Source organism: Cyphomyrmex costatus, unplaced genomic scaffold (assembly GCF_001594065.2).
Source record: "Cyphomyrmex costatus isolate MS0001 unplaced genomic scaffold, Ccosl1.0 scaffold120, whole genome shotgun sequence".
NCBI classification, from domain to species: domain Eukaryota; kingdom Metazoa; phylum Arthropoda; class Insecta; order Hymenoptera; family Formicidae; genus Cyphomyrmex; species Cyphomyrmex costatus.
This window is the reverse complement of record NW_017275174.1, coordinates 950,777-975,678: the sequence shown is the minus strand read 5'-3', so window position 1 is coordinate 975,678 and position 24,902 is coordinate 950,777. Positions and strand designations below refer to the sequence as shown.

Below are 24,902 nucleotides of genomic sequence, written 5' to 3'. Positions count from 1 at the left end.
GGGGGGCTAACTTCACACGCATATATCCTTTTTTTGATATTTCCTGCTATAATTTCGACTACCAATTATCGGGAATGGACTACCAAACGTCAGTAAGCGACCACCAAACGAATGCTTACAGCCATTATTGCATTTGCAGTCTGCAAAGCCGAGTTTTAAAAATGGGGGGGCTAACTTCACGCGCGTATATCCTTTTTTTGATATTTCCTACTATAATTTCGACTACCAATTATCGGGAATGTACTACCAAACACCACCAAATGATCACCAAACGAATGGTCATGGTCACTTTTAGATTTGCAATAGTGGGGGGGCTAACTTCACATAGCCCCTCGCGGACTACGAAAATTTAAAAAATTGTAGCTTTAAAAAGAAAAACTGTTTGGTGTTTGTAAATTATAAGTGAAATAATTCTGATCAAGAATTTGTATAACTGTTGCTATTATAGTATTAGTAATAATATGACTTTATATTTTTGTGATTCTACTATAATTATGGAAAATACTTATGAAAAAAGTACTATACATCGTAATAATTTAAAATTAATATTGATATAATATAAACACAATTACAATTATAGTTAATATTAATATAAATTATAGTTAAATTATCATAATTCCAATTATAATAATTACAGAATTATAAGATTTTACTATTAACGACAGTAATATAAAAATTCCTAACCGTAATTGTTTTATTTACAATTAAAAATGCTAAACAGTTTTTCTTTTCGACGTATCTATATATTTTTTCTCACCGTTTTAGTGATGGACAATAAGAGGAAATATTAGAAGATACGGTAATGTCTCGGTGCTAAGATGAGTGCCGTGATATATGTGTAAAATTCGTATTTTCTTGGTTCTTTTCCTGTACGATAAAGACATTTTGTTCGTCACTCTCTACCGCGTTTCCGCTAGTGAATAACGATCTTTCGTGCCACTTCGTTGATCTCGACAAATCCCAAACGATTTAATGTGATTTGTTTACCGGATAGTACACTTAAACTAACAATTTATTGAGTGTTGAATATGCGCGTTTTCCGCTGCGAGTGACCGGAATAGCCCAGTGAAAGCGCGACCATCAATGGCAACTTAACGTGATAATGCTCGCGAAGAGTTGCTTCTAGCCGTTATATATCCCCGCAGTCGCGAATCCTCGATCTCTACGTAAGTGCAATATACGCACATGACATAATCTTAGATTCAATGAGATGCGATACTCGCGCAAGCGATATTGCATAATCATCCTTGTTGCATAAGCTAATGAAGGCTGCAAGTAGAACAATCGTTCCATCAATATTCGAGCTCGATTCCGATAGCAAAGAATTTCTCCATGAACTCGCAAATTTGCTTAACGATGAATGCAATTAGCGATGCGATTATTATTCGATAAATATATGATTAACGATCTTTATTGCTAAATAGAAAAGTGACGGCATCCGAAACTCATAACGATGCACACATAGGCCGAGTTATATCATCGAAATGTTCAATACGTTAACTGAGGTTTGTCTTCCTCTTCCTCATTCTATTGTCGCGGCCGCCAACATGTCATTACAAATCACACGCAGTACGAATATCGTAACGTAAGTAATGGTATACGCATATACATCGCGTGATTATGACAACGTCAATTCGAACAAAGACCCGAACAAACAAATGTTACTGACGTCGATATGCCTCGGTAAAAAATTTTTCTTACATAAATACATATATAAACATAAACTTGTATAAATATTATTATTAATACATTAACAAGTAATTTTACATGAAAAAAAGAAGAATGTATGTACATATTTTATATGGCCCGCATTCAGAACGCATTTTTATCGATGAAAGCGCGCTTTTATCTCTGAAATTCTATACGTAATGTAAACTATAGCACGTTAATGCGTTAAAATCGAAAAATCCGTCTGCTTGTTTTTTAAGCATGAGGTAACAATTGGTTGAACATTGAGGCAGGCTTCAAGGTGATCTGAACATAAATGTGCGCGGTCAGGCTTATCGAATATATCTTTTCCCTAAACATAACAATTGAAAGTTTCATTATCTTCCAAGAGTTCGAAGGCTGCTCAACTCCCACCAATATAATTCTCAGCGCTTTTAGATTCAGCGATCATCCTTTCAAACATTTAGTCGTGATTTAACTCTCGTGCAACACGCAATATTTGCTCGACAAACAACCGTAGTGTTCGTTCAATAGTTTTGCACGCGTTTGTAGTCCAGTTGAACTTGCAACATGTTTCCGTAATAATCTTCGATACATATAAATTTTTATTTATTATCACATATCATATTTACTAAAACAATATCCTTTTATTTAGAGAAAATTGCACTAATTTCAACTGGGGATTGTGTATAAAAAAAAAATAAGAAACCCATCATCAGTGACTCAAACATTAGTATTGCTTCATTGTGCAAATTGTTATCGACCGCGTCGGTTTTTTTTTTTTACAGGATGAGGAGGAGCGGCATGAATGGACGAGGAGTCGGCGACAATGGCGAAGGAACTTTGGTCCTGCTCCTCGTCGCATTGACTCCTGTTATCTGCTCCGCCGGAATCCTGGACCCTTGGCAGTGGGCGCGCAGCGATCGGATCGAAGTCAACATACCTTGGTTGCCTTGTAATTATCATACTGATTAGATAGAAAATTTGATCATAGTAATGTTAGGAGTACATTTTATTCTTCTTTACAGTGTCCAAAATATGTATACACTGTCAAAAGTTTGAGATCATTAATTAAAAATGTCTACTATATGAATAATATTACGGACTAATATAATTGACATATAATTTACGTAGTACCCAATTTTACCAATTTTTTTACAATAAAAACATTAAATATTAGGTTCCTTTTATATCAAGGTAGTCACTCTTACAATAAAACTTTCTTTTTACTAATCAGATAATCCCTGTAAAATACAATATTCCTAGAACGTTATATGAATATCAAAAGAATAAATAATATTTATACATCATTCTAGGAATATTGTGGAATCTAGCTTTAAATTTTTTTCCGACAAAAAACTTTTCCATTCATCTTCCAACATATAATCAACAGCTGTGTAAAATAGTTCAATTTTGAAAAAAAAAAAGACTATTACAGTAATACATTTTCTTAAAATTGAACAATGCTATGTTGTAGACTACCAGCTATGAAGTTTTTCTTGTTGTAGGATACATACATATTGTTTATGTAATAAATATAGAATAAAATTTAATTAAAACGAATCAAATTAACGCGTTACTAAAGGGATAATTTCTTCCAGTCGAAAACGAGACGCGCTGCTACGACGAGTTGGGCTGCCTAAACATCACCAGGAGCTGGTACCACCTCATTCATCGACCTCTCAATGTTTTCCCATTACCGCGAGAAGTCATTAATACCAGATTCATCCTCTACACGAATCAGAATCCCCTGGACGTAAGTAAAGACCAATGTTTCAGATAAACAGCAATAAATTAAACTAGACCGCTACGTAATCTCTATCAAATATGTAAAAAAAGTAAATAAAAGCTGAATGCTTTCAAGATTAGTTCTTGGTGCCTAATAATCATATCTTTCCGTTTTTAGTACACATAAACGTCTTTTTTACACCCAAAAAATTTTTCAATTTTTTAAATCCGTCACGCTAGGAAGACTCCTTGATAAAGAAAGAAACGTTTACAAAAAAAAAAAACATGAAAATATTCGAAAAGATGTTTTTCATAGATGGATGTGCTAAATATATGTGTTAATGCATTTTCGTTTAAACGTGTAATAACGATCTGAGCACTACTTAAAACACGCATATATTCGGAAAAACGAAATAAATTCGAGGTGGGCGTCTTTTCTGTTTCGGATAAAAATCGCACGAGCGTCTCGAAAGTACATCTTGCGTTTTGGATGTTAACGCGAAAGTGAAACCTAGGTGAAGTATATAGATCAAAATATTCTCCGACTGGAATTTCATGGCTAATAAATCCGATACGATATGTAATCGCTTCCGCGTATATACACATAACCGCGCACATTGAGAAATTGTATTGACAGAGTCCGTCTGATTCCGTCTCATGGCAAGAATAATCGTATGAGATTTCCTCCAACCTCTTGCTTCTTATCGCGTATAGGATCAGCCGTCGATATTGAATCCAGTGAATGTCTTAATTGACTCTATTAATTAAACGAAACTACAAGTATTAGTCTACAGATAGCGTGGCACACGCATATACTATTCTTACGTGCACGAAGATAAGATCTCTGATTTATGAATTAATGGATATCCAAGGAGGAAGAGAGCCACGAGTCTATCTGGTATATCAGTAGCATAACGCGCGCAGTGAAATCACATACCTCTACCATATAACTGTGCACGCAAACGTATATCATTCACTTCACATAAAACCGCTGAATCGTGAAATTAAAAGAAATACTTTTGCATATACGCTTTGCGATTGGCAGAATTGGCAAATATTGGATCGAAACGAAAGTTCGTAGCTCTATCGAATTTCAATATTCAAGTAGCTGCTGTAGCTTCAAGTAACTCATGTAATTTCGTTAAAAAATTAACAAAATTTAAATTAAAAGAAAAAGTTTTAAAGCTTTTAAATTATTATTTTTTAAAAATCACTACGTTTTTTTAGTTCCTGTGAGTTTCATAATTTTTACACGTAGAAAATTACAAGTTCGACAAAACAGAAAATTTTCTTCTCGCTCTTGTTATGTGTCTAAAAAAATTTGGAAAAAATTTCGACTTTTTAGCATAAAAGCTTAAAGTTTTCATTACAAAATAGTTTTTTTTAATGTTCCTAACATTTTTTTTTTATCGAGTTCGCGGATTAAATAAAAGAAGTCTTTTACCTTTGTTATCCTTACAACTCCGTTAAAAATCGTCATATGACAATTTAAAAAACAGATTCTTAAACTTGCACCTTGCTTTATCGAATGATATAATTATCAATATAATTTTTTTAAACATATAGACATAGTACATATAGACATGAAGTAGTGCTACGTACTTTTGTTCCAACTCAATGTAAATCCGTGATATCTCGAGAAACTTTTTTACTAACATTTTTTTTCCTTGAAAACAAATACCCGTGTCTCTATATGAATACAATTCTTAGCTATTAGCATGCATTTGTCCTTCTCAGCGGTAATAATAATAAAAATGTATATGCGTGACGTGTTTGAGATTTAAAATTGACATAAAAATGGTTTTAACCCGCGAACTCTTCGAATAATTGACTCTCTTACACTTGATGAGTACACTTAATAATGTCCCGTCATTTTTTCCCCCAGGGTCAAATACTAAAAGTGGCCAAGAATAAATCCATCGAAAACTCGAACTTCAATCCTAAGCGTCAAACCAAATTCATTATACATGGCTTTATAGACACTCCGCTCAGCAACTGGGTCAAGGTGAGCTTTATCCTTTTATTATTCCTAGATAGATACTCGTTTATCGTCCTAGATTTTTATAGAAATCCTTGCGTTATGTATTCGCAATCAAACTGTCATACTCATAATACCAGTTGCATGTATGTACCAAAGACTAGCCTACATCGTGCATCTCCATTACCCGATCATCGTCTTCTATTGCGAGCTAGATGTATTGGTAAAGAAATATACTTTTCTGCTACATTGCGTCAGTGTTTCAAATAGATATACGCGACCTAGTGACACAATTACATTTGATGACAGACGCAGTTCTTAAATAACACGCGAAAATTACCGCCGAGTTATTTACTCACAAAATATACTCGTAGGAAATGAGGAGTGAGCTGTTGGTGCACGGTGATTACAATGTTATCGTGGTCGACTGGGCTGGTGGGAGTCTACCTTTGTACACCCAAGCGACAGCGAACACGAGACTGGTTGGACTCGAAATAGCTCATCTCATCAAGCATTTACAAGTAAGAGATGTTCTTAGATTATCCCATTAATTATCCTTCATTATCTGTAAGTGGTGTATTCAGGTTACTTTAAATTTCTAAATTCGCTAAATATATACAAACGCTAAATGTATAGATACATAGTCATTTATACACGTTATTATGATGCGGTCCACTTAATGTTACAAGTGCGAAACATTTGATTGGCTAATCAGAAAAAAGATTTTACTAAATGACTAATAAAAAAAATCTCTAAAGCATTTGTAACATCAAGAGTAGTATAAATTATTTTACAATTAATGAATATTTTTTGAAATTATCTTTATTTAAAAATATAATATATCGTAAATCTCATTTAATTGTAAATCATCAAAGAGAGAGAAAAAGAAAAATGAAAATTTAAATATAATATTGAATGTCAGAAATACTTCACATTGCGGTTTTACGTTTAAAATACTATGCAAATAATATACGGCTATATGTATAAGTGATTTGTCCACAAAAGCTTTGTAGTGATAAAAGTCTATATTTAACAATTTGAACTATTGTATTTTTTTAAACTCACAGCAAATACAAATAAAAATTGCATTTTTTTCAAAATTTTTAAAAGAAAATAGCAAAATAAACAGAAAATGTATGTATAATAACAGAAATGTAGATATACTTATTTGAAAAAAGAATTGTCCTGAAAAGGAAACCGCGTAGTCATTTTAAATCAACATTAAAGAGACTAAATACACACCGTAGACAATTAAAATAATATTACATCTTCGACACACGATCAAAACAAAATATCACGGATGTGTTATCTCTAAAATAAAGATTGATTTATTTATACAATCAACCAATATATAGTTAAAATAAATTTGAGATAATAATTTACGATGACACCGTAACGTGAAGATATCTTTTACTTTTGATTGTATAACAAAATACTGTATTTATGTATTTATTTTTATTTCTGATAAAATTTCAGACAAACTACAGACTAGATCCGAACGACGTGCATTTAATCGGGCACAGCCTCGGTGCTCACACGGCCGGTTATGCGGGCGAGAAATTGGGCGGCAATATTGGACGTATCACCGGATTGGACCCCGCGGAGCCATACTTCCAAGGAATGCCGAGCCATCTTCGCCTAGATTACACGGACGCCCGACTGGTAGACGTAATTCACACCGATGGAAAAAGCATATTTTTCTTAGGTAATAGACACTACGTTTCGCTACAGATTTCTTATCGAGTTCGTGCGTGCGCGATGCGATGAAGAACTAGAAGATTCTATTGATCAGAACGATTCGAAAGATGACAATCTACTGGAACGAGAGAAAGACGAATGTTTCATTTTTCAATCAGCTAAAAACATTACAAAATACTTGTAACTTAGTGAATAACCAGAATTCAGAAAATTAAGTTTATCAATTTAGATGAAATCTCATGGAAACTTGTCAGCTTGGTGAGATCAAACAAAATTTTTGTTATAGTTAAGCTCAATATTTTATAACTAGAATATTTCTGATAAACTTCAACATAAGGATTTGATTACCTACTATTTTTAGTTGAATCTATAGGTTTGTTCATGTTACTTGTATTTTTTGCACTCGCAGCTTTATTTTTTCTTTTTTTCAACGCCTAAGTATATCTCTTTCTAAACGTAAAATTTTTTGGAAATTTTAAGCAACAGAAACAGATTTTATAAAATTTCTAGTGTATTCACTAGACGTTCTTTTTGTTAAAAAGTTATACTGAGATCAAACTAAATAACTTCAATATTTTTATCAAGAAATTCTAGTACATATGTTTAATGAGAAGGATTTAATGCGCATCTCACAATTTATAGAAGACTTTTTATTCGTTTATTTTTCAAGATATACTAGTAATCTACTCAATTTAAATTAATACTCTATCATTTTTTCTACCTAGATATAACTTTATTTGATAAAATTCTTATTTATTAAACATGTATATAATAATGATCGTCAGTCATCGTTTCGATAAATTCTCTGATAAATGGAGCTCCGTCGCATTTCCCGCCGTGAATCACATTCTCCAAACTAACGTAGTACATGGCAAGGCCTTCCAGGATACGGGATGAGCCAGCCTTGCGGGCACCTGGACTTCTATCCGAACAATGGCAAAGAACAGCCCGGCTGTACGGATCTGAGCGAAACCACGCCGTCACTGCCGCTTACCCTAATACGAGAGGGTCTCGAGGAGGCTTCGCGCGTCCTGGTCGCCTGCAACCACGTGCGCGCGCTCAAACTCTTCATCGAAAGTATCAACTCCAAGTGCCAGTACGTGGCGCACGAGTGCTCGAGCTATGCGAGCTTCTTGCGAGGCGAGTGCTTCTCTTGCAAGAGCAACAACAGCCTGAGCTGTGGAGTGATGGGTTATCACGCGGACACCAGTCCTGCACTGGTAAAACGCCAAGCCATGGGACAGGATGTCTCCTCTTTGTTGGGCTCCAAATTTTTCTTCATGACGGGCAAGGATGATCCGTATTGCAGTGAGTACGATATCTATTAAGAGCGGCTAAGGAGGTTCTTAATCCTTCGGTGGTAAATCTATTGGACCCACTCAATTACAAATTGACTCTTGGTTAAAAAAAATGATCAAGCAATTCAACTTTCTTTATATTACGTCCGCAAATTATTCTTATTGAAATATACTTAGGATGGTATTCATAAATCGATTCTTATATTTAAAACCGTCTTAAGTATAGTCTTAAGATATCATGAAGGACTGTATTAGCATCTTAAGACATTACTTAACACCTGATTAATATAAAATAAGAATACCAACTATGAATACCAATCTTACGCTCAATCTTTTTTTTCTATGAATTATGTCGTTTTATTCAAAAAGAACACAAGTCATCATGGCATCAAAATGATGACTAAAAGTCACTTTTCCATCATTATTATTTCAACGTCATTTTAACGTTATTATAACTTGTTGTTCCGCTTGGGTGGTCTCTTGAAATTAATTAGAGAATCTTTTCATTAATATAAATGAAATGAGCCTTACAAATCCAATATCAGTGACTGTGTTATACTCGTAGAGTTTGTCGTTAGCTGAGAAGGATTAAACGGCATTAACGAAGATAAATTCAGCTTCAAACGCTATTTCTTGCTATCCTATAGATATATAATTCAGGTTTGCTGTATAATCTTCGATATTAAGACTATACTAATGCTGATGAATTTTAACGTTATAAAATTAAAAACGATAACTATTAACTTTCCCAATAGTAATAACTACAGCTTAAGAACATCGTCGAAACCATCAGCTTTCCATTATAATGTTCCATTACTGTTCTCTCATGCTTTTAAATAGGTATTTTGATTGGTATATCATAAAAGTGTCGTGCAAGAAATATCGCAGCCGCAATTAAAAATCTTGCTCGCCGATATGAACGTTAATTTCGATCGAGATTTATTCAATCTATCTGTATGGTCTTCTCGTTATCGATGCGAAGAGAAGAATATCTACTGTGCAATGCGGCTTTTCTCTATCGCGAAAGACGCGACTTTCTCCGCGCGCGATAAAAGCACCAGACGGTGCCCCCCCCCTCTCTCTCTCTCTCTCTTTCCTTCCCTCTCGATCTCTCTCTCGAGATACTCGATGATACCGATCATAATCACCTTTTAGGAAGACATTACAGAATTACCATTAACCTCGCCCGACCGCCGACCGCGGAAAGCTGGGTGCAGGGTTTCATGAAAGTCACTCTCCATGCCGACAAAGGCATGATACGCAACATGGATCTCACGCCCAGGTAAGTAATCATGCTAGCGATGTTATCGCCTTGATAATCCACATTCGTTTATGACGCTTTTAGTCACACGACGGTGAAGATTAACGATAGATTAAGAAATTTTAAAATATTTCAGAATTTACATATATATACATTTAAAAGCCTAGAAAAGATAGACTCCCAGCAGACAAGCTAATATTATTTATCGTCATTTTGATAAAACCCTGAGAAAGTTCAGCAAACAAACCGACGTCAAAATCACAAAAAAGAACATCAGTTTATTTACCGGACTTTCTCAGCATTTTTTAAAAGTGCCAGTTCGTATAGAAAAATTTATGAAATTTTCTAAAAAGTTATACAAAAATTCTGACAAATTCAATTTATGTAGAAATCCAAAAAAATTATATAAAGAATTTTTTTTAGAGAAAAAATTTTTAATATAGTTCAACTATATATATTTAATTTCACGCTTCGCATAATCGATGCTGCGTGATTGTAAACAACGAGCTATATAAACGTCGAAGAATATATTCTCGCGCATGTTCCAAACGAGACCATCGATCACGCGAGAGACCGATGTGTGTCCGTAAATTATTTTACGACCTGACTCAATCTTGCGCTCGATAGCCTGTTCGGTTCACTTCTGTCTTGCCACTATATTTTAACGGGCTATCCCTCCCCCGCAGCGGTTACATGAAACTGGAGCACGGATCGACCGCGCGGATGGTCGTTGCTCATCCGACCGGTTCCATCGGCAACATCGGTAAGATCCGACGGATTGAGCTCTCCTGGGTCTACGACATGGACGTGCTGCAGCCCAGATCCCTGTGCTTCTTCTGGTGTAATGATCGCCTGTATGTTAATAGTGTCAAAGTCGATGCTATGGATCTTCCGGGCAGAGGGTGAGAAAGTAGAGCGTGACTACTGCTATGTTTAGCAGAAAAAGTAGTTTTGCAATCGTTTTATAATAAAATAATATAATTATTTATGTGATCTCTTTAATGTCACTAGTTTATACTAAATCCAGTAAGGAACTAGGGGCAAAAACCATATTTAAAAAATCTTTCTAAATAGCACAAAACATTCGATGAATATTCTCATAAAATATAAATTTTCTTAAAATAATAACGAAAGAAAACTTATAGATATTCCTCAGCACATTCGTATAAAAATACGTAGCATATTCTATAAAACATTGTACAAAATATTACATATGTTTATAGAAAATTTATAGTTATGCTATTTAAATATACTATGAATATACCATTAATATTTGACAGTGCTTTTAATACACATTCATAGAATATTCTTAGAATATTTACAGAACATTCACAGAATATTTGTGTGCTATCTGGATTACAAAGGCTGCTTCTTCTGCTGATGGTCTGGGACTGTCTTCTTGTATGTGTATACTTAACTTTGTTCCGCTTTTAGAAAACGTGAAGCGGATTTCTCCAGCAAGCTCTGCTCGGTCGGCAAGCAGGAATACGCGGAGATCGCGAGCGGATCCACCGCCACGTTCGTCGACAATTGCTGACGATCCGTTTCGCGGCGGGAAATCGCATTTTGGGCGCGTCATATAATTACAAAACGCAGCTGCTACGATCCAGAGGCGGTTCTCGAAAGTCGGACAATGATGATGATGATGATGATGACGACGATAATGATGAAACGAAACGAGAATCGCAGTCCCTCGTAATCCTCGTAATTTCTTTCGCCGGCGATATAGCGACGAGAGAGACGGTTTTATGCTCTCAGTCTCTATTTATCGCGACCGATCTGCCGCTTTCTTCAAATGTAACCCGACGGCACAAGCTACCAATTAACACTTCCATGGACGAGGCAATCCGACGCAACTCGCCGCTTTACAAAGTCTATAACCGAGTTCTTAGAAATCCGTCCCGTCGGCGAAGATTAGATCCTAATAATGCGATTGAAACGCGACCGATTGCGAAAGCAGTTCGTAGGAAGTAAAATTCTTAGCGAATAGACATCTAAATGCGAAATCGACCGAGCCGCGAGCGTGCTTCCAATAGAAAAGTCTAACTTCTCGCTATGCTTTTTTTCTTTTTGGTAACGATTTCTTCAGTATTAGTATTGATCAATTTACTATGTACATGTTGTATATAACAGTAGACGTAACGCATTAACATTAATTTCTTATAGATGTGATTATCGCTAGAGAGTCTTGAGTGATCACTAATGTAAGGCTCCTATTAAGCCAATCTATGTATTATACATTGAGACACTTATTCTTTTTGTACGATGATATGATTATCGTATTGTCTCGCGATACAAATATAACGATAGGTTGTGATATTCTCTTGCTTAAGAACTATAAAAAAATACGCAAAATGCGGTGACTCAAAGACGACAAACTATACTGCTATTTGCTCATAATCTTTATAAATAAAATGTACAAAACATGTAATGAAAAGGCAATTTCTTGTTAATGACAGGAATATTCCGAGCTATTTTTTTATATCTGTATAGATTGTTGCATTGTAAAATAAAGTTTATTAGTTATAAGTATGGATACTATTGCACAAAAATAAAATGGGGATATTTTTATAAAATATATGTGAGATTTGTGTGTTTGTGGAAGTTTATGTAAAATGTGTTATATTTGTTCTTGGAGATCTCGGGGGAAGAAACACACCTGCGATTACAGTTTGCTAATCTTTCGCAGTGTTTACTCCTCGATAAAACGCTTTACACGTTAATCCGTCACTTATACAAAAAGATTATCGCGGAGCGCAGCTATACACGGTAACACATGATTCTTCTCTTTTTTTTTTTTATCTTACACGAGATTCAACAATGATTGAGTAAAAAAGCCGTCCACGTTTGTTCGACGCGGTAACAAGGGATTGGTAAAATATATAATATGATATAATATAGCGATATACATAATATAATCTAATATAATCTCTAAAATCTGTCATATAACATAGAATCTGTATATAAATAATAAATAGGAAATAAGGGAGCAGGTTTGATCGATTAGCTTGGTAGACTTTAGCACTAAATTACCGTTACGAAGAACATTTATATAGGAGACTATGGGGGAAAACTGGTGACTGGACAAACAAGAAGAGTGTGTGTGAAGATAAATTGAGAACAGTGAAAGAGAGAGAAAGAGATAACTAACAATAGACGTGACTATACAGCTGATTCATTTGGCATAATAGTCTAGAGCGGACTTTTTTCTAGCGCGATAGGATACGGTCAGTGAAGATCATCGACCCAAGCGGTGTCTAATGACTCGATGAGAGTACGGACGAAGGCCATCTCCTTCCGTGCATTCTCTAAGATTACCCGAGGATCTTGGGACGTACACCGCAAAACATTCGGCGCCATCACCATCGCAAGATTATTGGCGTCCATTTTAGTACGGGCGACCACCTCGGGTCTAGCGAATATCTGTAAAGTTGTTTCAGTATCGTAGCAAGTATTTTTCAAATACTCTCACCGTACGTATAGCATAAACGTTGCTGTATATGGATTTATATATTTCGTTTAAAAAAGCGTGATATAAATGCAAATTTAGAATCACATCGCTACGCGCACGGTGAAAATAGCAGATAAATTTTCATTCAGCTTTCTCTTATTGAGATATGTATAAAATGACCTCTTACCTGTAGGAAGCGTATTAGATGACACAGCACACGACGGTTAAGGTCCGGTAAACGTTCGACAAGCGTAGCCACATTTGCCGCAGACGCTTCCGGATCGTCATGCCGCATGGATACGCATTCTACGTAGAAGGAATCAGGTATCAACGGCTCGTACAACTCACGCACCCATAATTTCAACAAAGAGGCGGGTGCGTGAGCGTCCTGTGAAGCTGCCAGAATCGCCCCATCCTCAAACCTGTCAAGACAGGATTTCAACGCACTGACTTCGTCCGCGTCCGCGGACACCCGGAAGATACCCTCAGTTAGCGTGCCACCACGTACGAGTACTTGACGCGTCAGCGTAGTCTGTATCCATGGTAACTCTCTAAGCGGAAACCGGTCCCTTTGTAAAGCCATTACTTCCGAGAGTGTCGCGCCGAACATAGACGCGCGGAAGATTTGTATCTATGAAAAAAGCATAAAGGATACGTCAGAATACTATATCATAATGCAAAGTGGATTAATTTGTATTTGATAATTGATCTTTTAGTAATTTTCCAATGTAATTTATTACCCTCGCTTGGTCGATATCCTCCACTGTGGCCTTACGAGGCTGTCGTTTACCGTGCGCACCGATCCGCTGCAATCGTCTACAGGCTACGGTCGCATAATGACTGACTTGCACGTGTATTGGCCACTTGGCGACCTCGGGAAACTGGAAGTTAGGATCGCGATGCCTATTCATGTAGCCCTCGAGGTAGGGCTCGAACGTGGCGCTAGGCGGCACGAAAGCCAGACACACAGCCATCAATTCCCATCCGCGTCGCAGACTCTCCTTCCGCGGATTTTCCGTCGTCTGCCGACAGATCTGAACGTACAACTCATCTCGCAGAGGCGGCTTCGTGAACGCGGTATTCACGATATCCATGGCGACGCCGTCCAACGTCATACCAACATTTGCTTTGCGATCTCCCATATACACTTGAACCAATCGGAATAAATTGCAAGCCTCTCTTTTAAGTAGTTTCTCACCATCCACCATCGCGAGCATCGGTTGCGGAATTGGATCTTTCGACCAACTGAGAATGTCCCGTACGCTAAACTTCTTTCGAAACAGCAGTCTTAGTCCTTTCGGTCTGCCGCAATTCAAATTGAGATTGTCCTGTGCGTATTTTTCAATGTCACCACCGCCTGTACTGTCATCTCTCCGCGCTTCGTCCAGGTTATCAGTGTTATCGACATTCGTTATACCGATACTCGGAGTTGAACTTACGGTGGGTATAGAGACCTGTCTCGTGGTCACTACGCTATCTCTCGCTTCCGTTTGAGACACGATATTCGGTGGTGAAGGCGGTCGCGCTTGCGGCCTTGTCAGGGTATCAGCTGTGGTATAATAAGTCGCTAAGCCCGCGGTATCGTAATTACCTAAATCTAAAAAACGTACAAGATACATCGTTAATTACAACTGTTCAATAAAAACGTATAATATCTTACGTTATTCAAAATAATATCTCACCCGCGTAATGATCCTCGAGATATTCTTGACTGGAAGAATCGCCTTGATTGCTGGCCGCTTCATCGTCGGCGAATTGATCATCGGAATCGTCATCACCTCTTCCGCCAATACCTTCGCCTCTGCCACCTTCTTCATCTAAAGAATCTTCCCCTTCTTCTACTAATAAAGGATCTCCAAACTTATAACAACCTATTATGAATAAAAGAAGAAAAACAATAAAACATATTCTATCGCACAAAAATATAAAATCATGAAAATTTTTGCTTTATTACCTGATAATTTCGCTTGTTGAAGGATATAATGTTGTAACGGTAACAAGTGATCAGCATCGGCCAGAAGATTACCGTAAAACGGCGATGGCGGAGGACTGGGATTTCCATTACTTCTTTTCTTCTTACTGTCATCTCCTTCGGCGTGACCCTCAGTTTCTTCACCCGCGGCGCTATTGCTGCTGCTGTTGCTACTATTACTACTGCTAGTGTTACTACTGAGTCTTTGTCTAGATTGTTCGTGGGTCTGACTTATCATCAAGTAACGTTCGTGCATAGCATCGTCGTCTCGCTCTCTCCTTCTAGCTTGCTGCTGTTGTTGCTGCTGTTGCTGTAACTGTTGCTGTATCTTTTGTTGCTGCTTTTGCTGTTGCACAAAACTGTAACTACGGCCCAATGGCTGCGGCACACCTTGTAAAATAATAATCACTCATGTATTGCAAAAGATACGTGCACATATATACAGGAAGGTGGCGAAAGAAATATAAAGATTATCTTGCTTACTGTCCAATGAGTTATTGCACGCTGTGTTTCGCCTGTACTCCTTCTCTCTGTCGCGCTCCCGTTCTCTCTCCCGCTCTACCACTTCAAGACCTCCTCTTTGTTTTGAGGAATTACCACTATGCACGCCAGCGGATCTGCCGAGACTCTTGGCAGGATCGTTTCTCTCAGATAACATTGCACCGTACACGTCTCTAACATTCGCTTCCGAAAGCGATGCAGAACATCCGTGATGTCTTCTGCCTATGCTACCTGTACCATCCTGCGGCTGCTTATTCATGTTTCTCGAGTGCATGGAACTCGGATAAAAGCCTGGCGGATTCGTCTTGTCAAGACTATTGACTCGTTCCCGATGATGCTGCTGCATTTCCCGTTCTCTATCCCTATGGTAACGATTGCCACTCTCCATTAAGGAACCATACTTCTCGCTCTGTGATTTATAACTATGGCTAAGTTGAACCTCAGGCGGACGATACGGTGGCATTTCCTGCCTGAAGACTCGGGATTCCATCAGGGAATCGCGATATGGCGATGTACTCGGCTCGGGACCATACGAGCCTCTACTACTTTCTCTACCTAAAATATCGGAAAATCAATCAATACAAAGATATGTGTGCGCTCGCGCGTATGTGTGTGTGTGGGGGGGGGGAGAGACAGCATACAACAAATAATTATGACAAAAACATAAATACATAAATATATTTTATATCCTTACCATTTTTACTTTTGTCTAGATCCAAGTTTCCAGCCCTACCTTCGCGTTGTGGATCAGTGAAGGTCTTCTTCTTAAACAGGGGTGTACTGGTCGAAAGTGATAGACCCAATGGCGGTGGTTCTCCTACTAACGATACAGATTTCTGATTTTTCACGCTTTCGAGAGTTCCGCTCTTGTGGCACCTAGTCTCCAGAGTGCCGCTACTGTGCTGCCTAGGGGAAGATTGTGCGGTGTTCACCGGCGTTTGCGCGGCCGAACGATGATGATGCCTGTGCGGCGAGTCCAACAAACGATAACCGGTTGACTCCAAGGAAGTTCTACTATGCGAGACGGAACTGTCGCTGGATCTACCAGAATCCTGTGAATGATTGTGTTGTCTGGTACGTGTCGTAGGTACATCATGATGCCTGTGATGCCTATTATTATGATGATGATGGTGGTGATGATGTCGCCTCGCGGACGGAGACGGAGAAGGAGGAGAAGTCTGAAGATCGACGCCAACAGTAGAAGTCCGCGTTTTATTCGTACTACCAAGAGAAAGAGCTTGCTGCGAGAAAAAATGTAGCCATGTGTAATCTCAAAATATATAATATTGTCTAAATTCTTGTAAAAAAATTAAATTTACCAATGTCGGAGTTAGATTCGTATTTTCCTGATGGTTGAAGCGTGTCGATCGACTAACTGAAGGAGTTTGCGTCTGCGTTGAAACAGATTCTTTCTTTCTCGGCTCGGTTACCTTTTGAGTATCGGATGTGCTACCACTTGCAGGTTCCGTATTCTGTTTTAGCGTCTATACAAATATAAGAATTTATAGATAAATTAATGGATAAAATATAATTATAAATTAATAATAATTAATTATCAACATTAATATTCTTCATGTATAAAATATAAAAGAGAATAATAAAAAAATATATGTATACATGAGAATAATAAAAAAAATATGTTTTATAAAACGTATGACACAAATAGATAGTAATTTATAATGTTATATTTAATCCTATATAAGTAGGTGTCATAGAATATAAGTTCTCCGGAACATCTGGCAACCATATTTTTGTCAAATCCAAAATAAAGTAATAACATTATCATGAAAGAAGTTTCATGATAGTACTGTAGTATAATGTAAACCAGAGTTTTTTCTCCCTGCTGCAAACGTCTATTTATAGCTGAGAAGAGAACAGACGCGCTTGCACACTTATATCTCCGCCACTTTAAGATACACAAGTTCTGTAACGTACGTTATTCCAGAGAAACTCACAAATCATCACACACATCTCCATGAATATGTATACACTCGCGCGCGTGCGAGAGCGTATGCGGAACTCGCAGATTTTATGTGATTCATAAGTAAGTACAGATCCTGACAGATACATACCCCATTGGGGGAGCACGATCTTATCTGGATTTTATCTGAACAAACCGGAGTGGCTCAATCAATGTGTGACTCACATCGCAGCACCAATATTGTATAAGAAATGTGTCAAATCAAATCAAACGATATCAAAATGTTTATTTTACCTGAAGTTTCGCCAATGGTATGATGTCACAGTCCGTCGGGCGATGCCAAACGGTCTTCTGAGACGTTGCGTTGTAATAATAAAACCGCGAGGTATTCTGATCGAATAACTCCCACCACTGATTGTTGTCCGTCTTTTTCCTACAGATTATTAAATGGGACGTGTACTACATATCGTATAATGACTGACGACTTAGTACTTTCTCTAAAACAACTTTCTCTAAATAATTACAATAATACCACTTTAAAATAATTAACCGATATGTATAATATAATTACATTAAATGCATATAATTGAATATAACTTCAAAATAATAGCTAATTATAACTGGGTCTTATTGATCCAACTAAATATTGATCCAACTTTGAAAATATATTATCCGCCAGTGATTTAAAGGAACTGTAATATATGGTATAGATTTATTGCAAAAAGCATTTCGAGGCTAATTTTTTCACGAATTTACAGAAATATCGAATAGATATAAAAAGAAACCCTCCGGTGAAAAAAAGAATTCTCACAATATCTCGTCTTAAATTCATGAAGATTTCTGTAAAACATTTCTTAAACTTGTTCAAATTTTATAAGTTTCCTTCGAAAAATATAGAATAAGAAATCTTAGAAAATTTCAGAATATTCACACATACATAAAAAAAAAAAAAACTCTAAAACAAATTTAGAGACTTTGTTAGCATTATAACAAACGAAAGAATTTAAAAAGGACTTTAATTATATGTATAAAAAGTTAAATTCCAGTAAAATGAATGTTTTTATTTTTATATATTATATAATATAGTTTATAATATATGGCAAACAAAAAATGTGACAAACACAAGGCTCAATAATAGATAGCTTTTAAGCTATGGGATACTTTCCATTTAGTGACACAAATCGACATTAAGTATCGTTCTATCTTTGTTCATTCTATCTTCACTGAATGCCAAGAAAGATAAAATGAAGCTTATGTCGGCTTGTGTTACTAAATGGAAAGCAACCATATAGTGTACAAAAGATGCTCTATGAGTATAAGCTTTAAACCTGAGACATAATTGAAAAACACAAGCAGTAGAAGCAAGAAATAACAAATTTCAATTTATTAGAAACCATAAACATTTCAACCTCTGTATAAACACAATTTCTGATAGTTTAAAATTTACTATTATTCCTAGTTCCTATTATTTTTCAATTGTTTCAGACTTTACACCTTTGATATGTCATTGCTCAAAAACTAACCGTAATTGAGCCTTGTGTCTATAACATTTTTTGTTTACCACATTACAAACTATGGCCACATTCCACTTAACCCTCGCAACGCTCTTGGAATCAAATGACTATGTTCAGCAAAAACTGCTTTGCAACTGTTGTAAAATTTTTTAATATGATTGGCAATGCCCTTAATTTCTCATTAAATCTAAGAGCAATATTCATAGTTTATTCTTATTTTAAGATCATCTCAAATAACATTATGTTAAGATGCTAATACAGCTCTCTGAGTGGCTTAACACCTTAAAATTTTTTATTTAAAATAGTTCCAAATATAAAAATCGACCATGAATGCCTATATGTATATATAAGCCAATCATAAAAAAAATTTACACTACTTGCTCTCTTAAATGCAGCCATTTCATTCTTGTTGTTCTTTAAATGTTAAACAAGAATAGGGCTAGAGACATGTATCTAAAGTACTCTTAACTAAAACACAGTATTTGCAATACAAGTATGTATTTTGTATTTCACTGGAGTATATAAAAGTATTATGTATTTTGTATTTAAAGTTTATTGTATTTTAGAATTTAAATAACAGCATAGATTGTCGATCTTAAGTATTTAAAATACATGATACTTTGAATTTTTTATTAGTAATACTGAAATACAAAATATGAAGTACTTTTAAATACTCCTATAAAGTACAAAATACAAAATTTTTCATGTGCTCTGCTGAAATATGAAATATAAGATAGAAATATCTTACAAATACTGTTTTCCACATAAAAGTATTTCAAATACATGCTCAGCTCTAAACAAGGAAAAATGAAGCTCATAAACGTTGTGAACGCTAAATGGAATGCATCCTACATCATGTGTGAAAATTAACTCATTTTATTGGGTCCAATTTTTCGCATAATTGGTGCGGGTTCCAGAAGATACAGAAATTCTAAAAAAAATTATATAAAAAAATTTTTTTTTAATTTACCAAGGACTCGATAAACAAAACGATTAAAAAATCGATATAGGAGAATAGCGCTTACACAGGCACACCCGGTGGAGGATCCCATACGCATTCCCCCGTGGTCAGGTTCGCGTACATGTGTTCCTTGGTGCGTGGCTCTATGATCTCCACCCATTCCATCCTACTGTAATTGTCAACCATTAATATCTATTGTGTCGGTCGGGGGAGCCTTAATTCTCCTGCGATCGCGAATCTATCGGATCCTAAAATAACCTGCGACAAAGGCATATACCTTGCGCGACAGATCTATAAATCACTCGTTTCCTTTAAACTTTCACTCGTTACGAGCTACTCGCGCCTCCGACAATGTTTTATCATACTCACGAAATGATATACGTACATTCATTGAACGTATATGCGTATATATACTTTGACGATAAAATCGTAAGGCGGGATCGATATGTCAAAGGCGATTCCGAGTGCAAGACATCGGGACGGAAATATCGTAGCGTTGCAACGGGACCCAACGGAGCACCGTAGCTTCCATTTTTTATTTACATTCACGGCATTTCGCTCCAATCTTCGGGAAATACGATCGGCAAGATCGATCTCCGCGGAGAATTCGGGATAGATCGGGCGTGAAGAAGAAGAGACGCCTCGCGATATCGAGTGTGCGTTTTAAAGCGGACAATGACGCTGATTAACTGTGATTAACCGAGGAATCTAATTGGAACGTCGTACGGCTCGATCTCGGGAGGGGAAAAATCGCCGTCGCCATAAACCGAACGAGGGGGTGTAGAGGGAAGGGGGGGGGGGCCGTTCAAGATTCGCAAGAATGTTCTCAAACGACGGAGCGATGATAATCGGGGTGAACGAAGGAGGGTGTTTCGCCCGACCATCCGTCTGTCCGTCCGTCCGTGCGCTCGTCCGTGCCCTTGCCGCACCCCTGCCCTAACAGATCCCGCAAATTGATAGGAATGTTGGGCCGCGATGCAACGAGAGAGAGGCCGTCCGCTCTGATGTCATGCTGGCCGTTTAATTGGCTGAAATAGGCCGCGGAGATCCATTCGCGCGTGGATTGAGAGCGTACGTGCGGAATATTGTTTCAAGAGAAGGAAGGAAGGAAGAGAGAGGAAGGAAGGTGGAAGAGGGAGAATGGAACAGATGGAGAACGAGAGGAGGAAGAAAAAGGAGCGGAACCGAGAGGAAAACGCGTATACACGGCGAGCAACGCGAAATGGAGCCAAAAACGCGGATTGCGAAAACGTGCGCACGGCGAGGGAGGGAGCGAGCGAGAGAGAGAGACCCGCCCAATCGCGAACTACTTCAAGCGGTTAACTTCAGCGCGAAAGCGCCGCGAAGAAGGAGTGCAGCGGGAAATCGCGCTCGCGCTCCGTTATCATCGGGAAGGCGACGGTGGATTCTTCTTTCTCTCTCTCTCTCTCTTACTACTCGTACGAAGGGAAAGAACGGAGAGAGCAGAGTGCAAGACGGAGATGGGGAGAGGGAGAAAACTGGGACGGGTGCATGTAAAAAAAAATTCACTATCGATCTGCGGAGCACCCGTGTCGGTCCCGTGCCGTGTGTGTCGCGGCGGCCGCGTTTTCCCTAGAGCAGCGAACGGCGCTTGCACCCCGCGGGTGCAATCGGGTGCAATTAAAGGGAAAGACAGGTTTCTCATCGCCGATGTCCCTTACCCGTCGGATGCCATCTCGTACGTCTCCGGTTGGCCAGCCGCCGTTGCTCCCGTCGTCGTCGTCGTCGTAGTCGTCGCCGTCGCGCCCTCCGATCTCCCTGTCGCCGCTCCGGCCGTCGTCGCCGCCGTCCTCTCTCTCCTCGTCGTCACTGTCGTCGTTAGAACGCGCGATGAGTGCAGCGCAGTGCGGCGCGCTACCGCACTCCGCTCTTCCACTCCACTCCAGTCTCAAACCACCCCGCTAACTGTCCTCGACACACCGTGTCACCCTCGCTTATGTACACCGCACGCTTGACACTTCTCACTATGACGATGATGACACTCGAATGTCGCAACGTCCCATTTCCGCGAGCGCGAGCAGCGACGCGGCCCCTTCATGGCAGCCTCACGGCGGCCATCTTTTTTTCTTCTGTTTAGTTCGTGGTTAGTTTCGCCGCCCCGCCACCGCCGCCGCCGCCAGCACTCCCCTACGGGCAGTGACAAAAATTCGTTCTCTCGCATCGCACGCGCACGTCGCGTGTGCTCCCCGCTCTCTGCGCCGCGAACTCTCGTACGATCGGTCGAGCGATTAATCGAACGACTGTATACGCTCGTTATGTTGTCGATCGTAGGAACTGTAGAAAGTGATTCGGGCGATTGGCTCTTATTATTATCGACTCGCGTATTGTTATTATGAAGTCGCATGTGATTAATCGATGACATTATCTCTGAACGAACAAAGGAAAATGCACAGTGTAGGGAAGGAAATGAAATCAACGAAAGAGAAAAATTACTGATATTCAAACACTTCTTTCTCTTTTTCTCTCTCTATTTTTTATAAACATGTAAATATATTAGATATGAATTAGAAAATGCACTATACAGAAAAGGAAATGAAATAAAGAAAAAAATTATCATATTTAAAGACAGTTCTTTCTTTTCTCCTCTCTATTTTTTACAAGTACATAGATAAATTAAATATGAGTTCCATGTTATTGAGTCTCGATTTCACCTAAATAGATTTGCTTATCGCTAGATCCCGAGCACACTGAAACAAATTGTCCCGTTATTATTTATCGAGATAAATTAGAAAATATACCAAATTTACATTTCTCTCTATATTTATAAGAGAATTATATATTCATCTTAGAAAAAATCATCACATACCTATAGGTTCCTTTGGATGGAAATCGATATCGTTTACAGATCCATTGTGTCCCGGTAATTTGTACAATATTCTACGACTCGTAGTATCCCAGATGTAGTGAAATCGGTCTGACGATCCTGCAGATACTTTGCTACCATCCGGTGACCATGCGCACCTCAGAAGATTCTAAAAAGATGTACAACCGATTAAACAATGTAATATCTCAAGATTATAACACAGACGTTTCTTTTAGACGTTTTTTCTTTTAAGAAAAGACTTTTCTATATAAGTTATATTATTTTGATTCCTTGAAATTAATGCCTTCCAATTAAAGCAAATTAAATAGATCTTATGGATCCAAGGTTACTAATTGTGTTACAAATTTTGTCATGAACTCCAAAAATGATTAAAACCGTTTTAAATAAATCTTAAGATATCACAATCATATTATTATCTTAAAACATTACTTAAGATGATAACAAAATAAAACACTTGACTGGTATTATAGTCCATTCTCATTGCAAAATCATCTTAAATAATATTTTAAAATGCTAATATGGTTTAGTGATTGACTCATGACATTATAAGACTATACTTAAGTGATTCTTAAATATAAAAATTGATAACAAATACAGCTTATGAATATCAATTAGATTAGAATGAAATTACAAAAAGACTACCTTTTCAAAGTTATGTTGATGTCCAGACAATATTTTCACGCAACGCTCATAAGGCGCAAATGGTCTCACATCCCATATCTTCAGTGTGTTATCCATAGCGTTGGAAAGTATATAAGATCCATCTGGACTGAGACTCAATCCAGTAATGGTGTCAGTATGTCCTTTCAATTTGTAAAGCACAGCGTTCTTTCGAAGATCCCATACTTTTATGTCATTGTCAATACCACCACTAATCACTTGTTCTGCTGTATCATTGAACGTCACTGCAGTAACCTAGATAATAAAATTTGTACATAAACTGGTATTCACAATAGGTTTTTAAATTTAAGATTATCTTTTTTAAATATAAAAAAAAATACAAATAATTAAGATATTATAAAATAATCACAAATGTATCAGCATTTTAGACATTACTTAAGATAAGAATAAACTATAAATACCAACCGATAAACATATAATAATTTCCATATATTATTCAATAAGAATACTTTGGAGTACCTGATATGTATTGTTCAATGTATAGCACTGGCCCCGTTTCCTTGGATCCCAAATACGTATCGTACTGTCGTCACTACCCGAACAGAGCAATGTTGGTCCTCTTCGTGCACCTGATACAGAATTTACAAACGAAGTATGGCCCTTCAACTTCTTAATTCTTGTACCAGCTACTATATCCCATAAACCCAGCGTCATGTCTGTGCTAGCTGTATATAAATGATTGCCATCTGGACTGAAATGTAATTCCATTACTGCTCCACTGTGTCCAGTCATAATGCCAATATTTTCACATTCTCCATAAACATTCCAAATGACTGTAAAGGTACAATATACTTCATTATAGATAACATAATAAAATTTATATGCAAACATGTCGATCGACAATTCTATTCACAAAACGTACAAATCTGTCGATCAAATCCTGTAGATACAAGATACTGTCCCTCCGGATGGAATTCTATTGAGAAAATATCTCCTTGATGGCCCTCGAGTAGCATTATCATCGACATTAAAGAGGACGTCCGTGGTGGACCCTTTGAAATTTTATTGCGTTCACAAACATTGTTTTCTAAGAGATATATACATGATTATACTCACGCTTTGCACAACTGCTTTCTCTCTGCTGCTGAAGACGACTTCATTTTTGGTTCTTTTCGAAGCGGGGACCAACGCTAGAATGTCATCCCCTTTTCTTTTGTCCAAGATCGGCATGTTAATGGAATATCAATTCAACTTCAACTGGAGCTCTTATATCCCTTATTATTTATTTACTTAACTTCAAAAGCATGAGGAGACGCGAATGCTTGTTTTAATCTGTTATGATTTGACAAACTAAAGCGCCATCTGATATCCTTCGAAACTCAAAACTATAAATCGATTGTCTATAGTCGATAATTATTCATTTGTCTTTATCGACGGATAATCTTGTTAATAAAATCGTTGTATCAACAGAGAGAATATAGGAGA

The 24,902-nt window shown here is 37.5% G+C and overlaps 3 protein-coding genes across 3 annotated transcripts; 1 reads left to right on the top strand and 2 right to left on the bottom strand.

The window, feature by feature from the left end:
* The first annotated feature begins 2,472 nt into the window (after positions 1 to 2,472).
* On the top strand, positions 2,473 to 11,770 carry LOC108779408 (pancreatic triacylglycerol lipase). The gene is made up of 9 exons (XM_018546842.1): positions 2,473 to 2,623; positions 3,270 to 3,428; positions 5,247 to 5,401; positions 5,749 to 5,895; positions 6,851 to 7,079; positions 7,958 to 8,380; positions 9,526 to 9,652; positions 10,318 to 10,533; positions 11,066 to 11,770. Exons 1-9 carry the CDS (start codon positions 2,473 to 2,475, stop codon positions 11,166 to 11,168), a joined length of 1,710 nt encoding a protein of 569 aa, XP_018402344.1. The 3' UTR covers positions 11,169 to 11,770.
* Positions 11,771 to 12,131: 361 nt separating this feature from the next.
* On the bottom strand, positions 12,132 to 22,069 carry RhoGAP93B (MyTH4 and RhoGAP_KIAA1688 domain-containing protein RhoGAP93B). Its single transcript, XM_018546827.1, has 11 exons — positions 21,634 to 22,069; positions 20,016 to 20,120; positions 17,771 to 17,909; positions 16,875 to 17,039; positions 16,250 to 16,796; positions 15,538 to 16,110; positions 15,037 to 15,444; positions 14,765 to 14,953; positions 13,823 to 14,679; positions 13,270 to 13,713; positions 12,132 to 13,054 (listed from the first exon to the last, which is right to left on the bottom strand). The coding sequence occupies exons 1-11, from the start codon at positions 21,645 to 21,647 to the stop codon at positions 12,860 to 12,862; spliced, it is 3,636 nt and encodes a 1,211-aa protein (XP_018402329.1). The 5' UTR covers positions 21,648 to 22,069; the 3' UTR covers positions 12,132 to 12,859.
* Positions 22,070 to 22,546: 477 nt separating this feature from the next.
* On the bottom strand, positions 22,547 to 24,744 carry LOC108779105 (U5 small nuclear ribonucleoprotein 40 kDa protein). Its single transcript, XM_018546465.1, has 6 exons — positions 24,534 to 24,744; positions 24,340 to 24,469; positions 23,937 to 24,250; positions 23,439 to 23,711; positions 22,779 to 22,944; positions 22,547 to 22,659 (listed from the first exon to the last, which is right to left on the bottom strand). The coding sequence occupies exons 1-6, from the start codon at positions 24,645 to 24,647 to the stop codon at positions 22,604 to 22,606; spliced, it is 1,053 nt and encodes a 350-aa protein (XP_018401967.1). The 5' UTR covers positions 24,648 to 24,744; the 3' UTR covers positions 22,547 to 22,603.
* Between the last annotated feature and the right edge of the window lie 158 nt (positions 24,745 to 24,902).

Coding starts and splice junctions, on each gene's coding strand:
- LOC108779408 (XM_018546842.1), top strand. CDS start 2,473: ATGAATGGACGAGGAGTCGGCGACAATGGCGAAGGAACTTTGGTCCTG. Junction 2,624..3,269: donor CAACATACCTTGGTTGCCTT/GTAATTATCATA, acceptor AATTTCTTCCAG/TCGAAAACGAGACGCGCTGC. Junction 3,429..5,246: donor TCAGAATCCCCTGGACGTAA/GTAAAGACCAAT, acceptor ACACTTGATGAG/TACACTTAATAATGTCCCGT.
- RhoGAP93B (XM_018546827.1), bottom strand. Junction 14,954..15,036: donor TCAACAAGCGAAATTATCAG/GTAATAAAGCAA, acceptor TATTCATAATAG/GTTGTTATAAGTTTGGAGAT. Junction 14,680..14,764: donor TCTCGAGGATCATTACGCGG/GTGAGATATTAT, acceptor TACGTTTTTTAG/ATTTAGGTAATTACGATACC.
- LOC108779105 (XM_018546465.1), bottom strand. CDS start 24,647: ATGCCGATCTTGGACAAAAGAAAAGGGGATGACATTCTAGCGTTGGTC. Junction 24,470..24,533: donor AGAAAGCAGTTGTGCAAAGC/GTGAGTATAATC, acceptor AAAATTTCAAAG/GGTCCACCACGGACGTCCTC. Junction 22,945..23,438: donor ATCAACATAACTTTGAAAAG/GTAGTCTTTTTG, acceptor ACATCTTTTTAG/AATCTTCTGAGGTGCGCATG.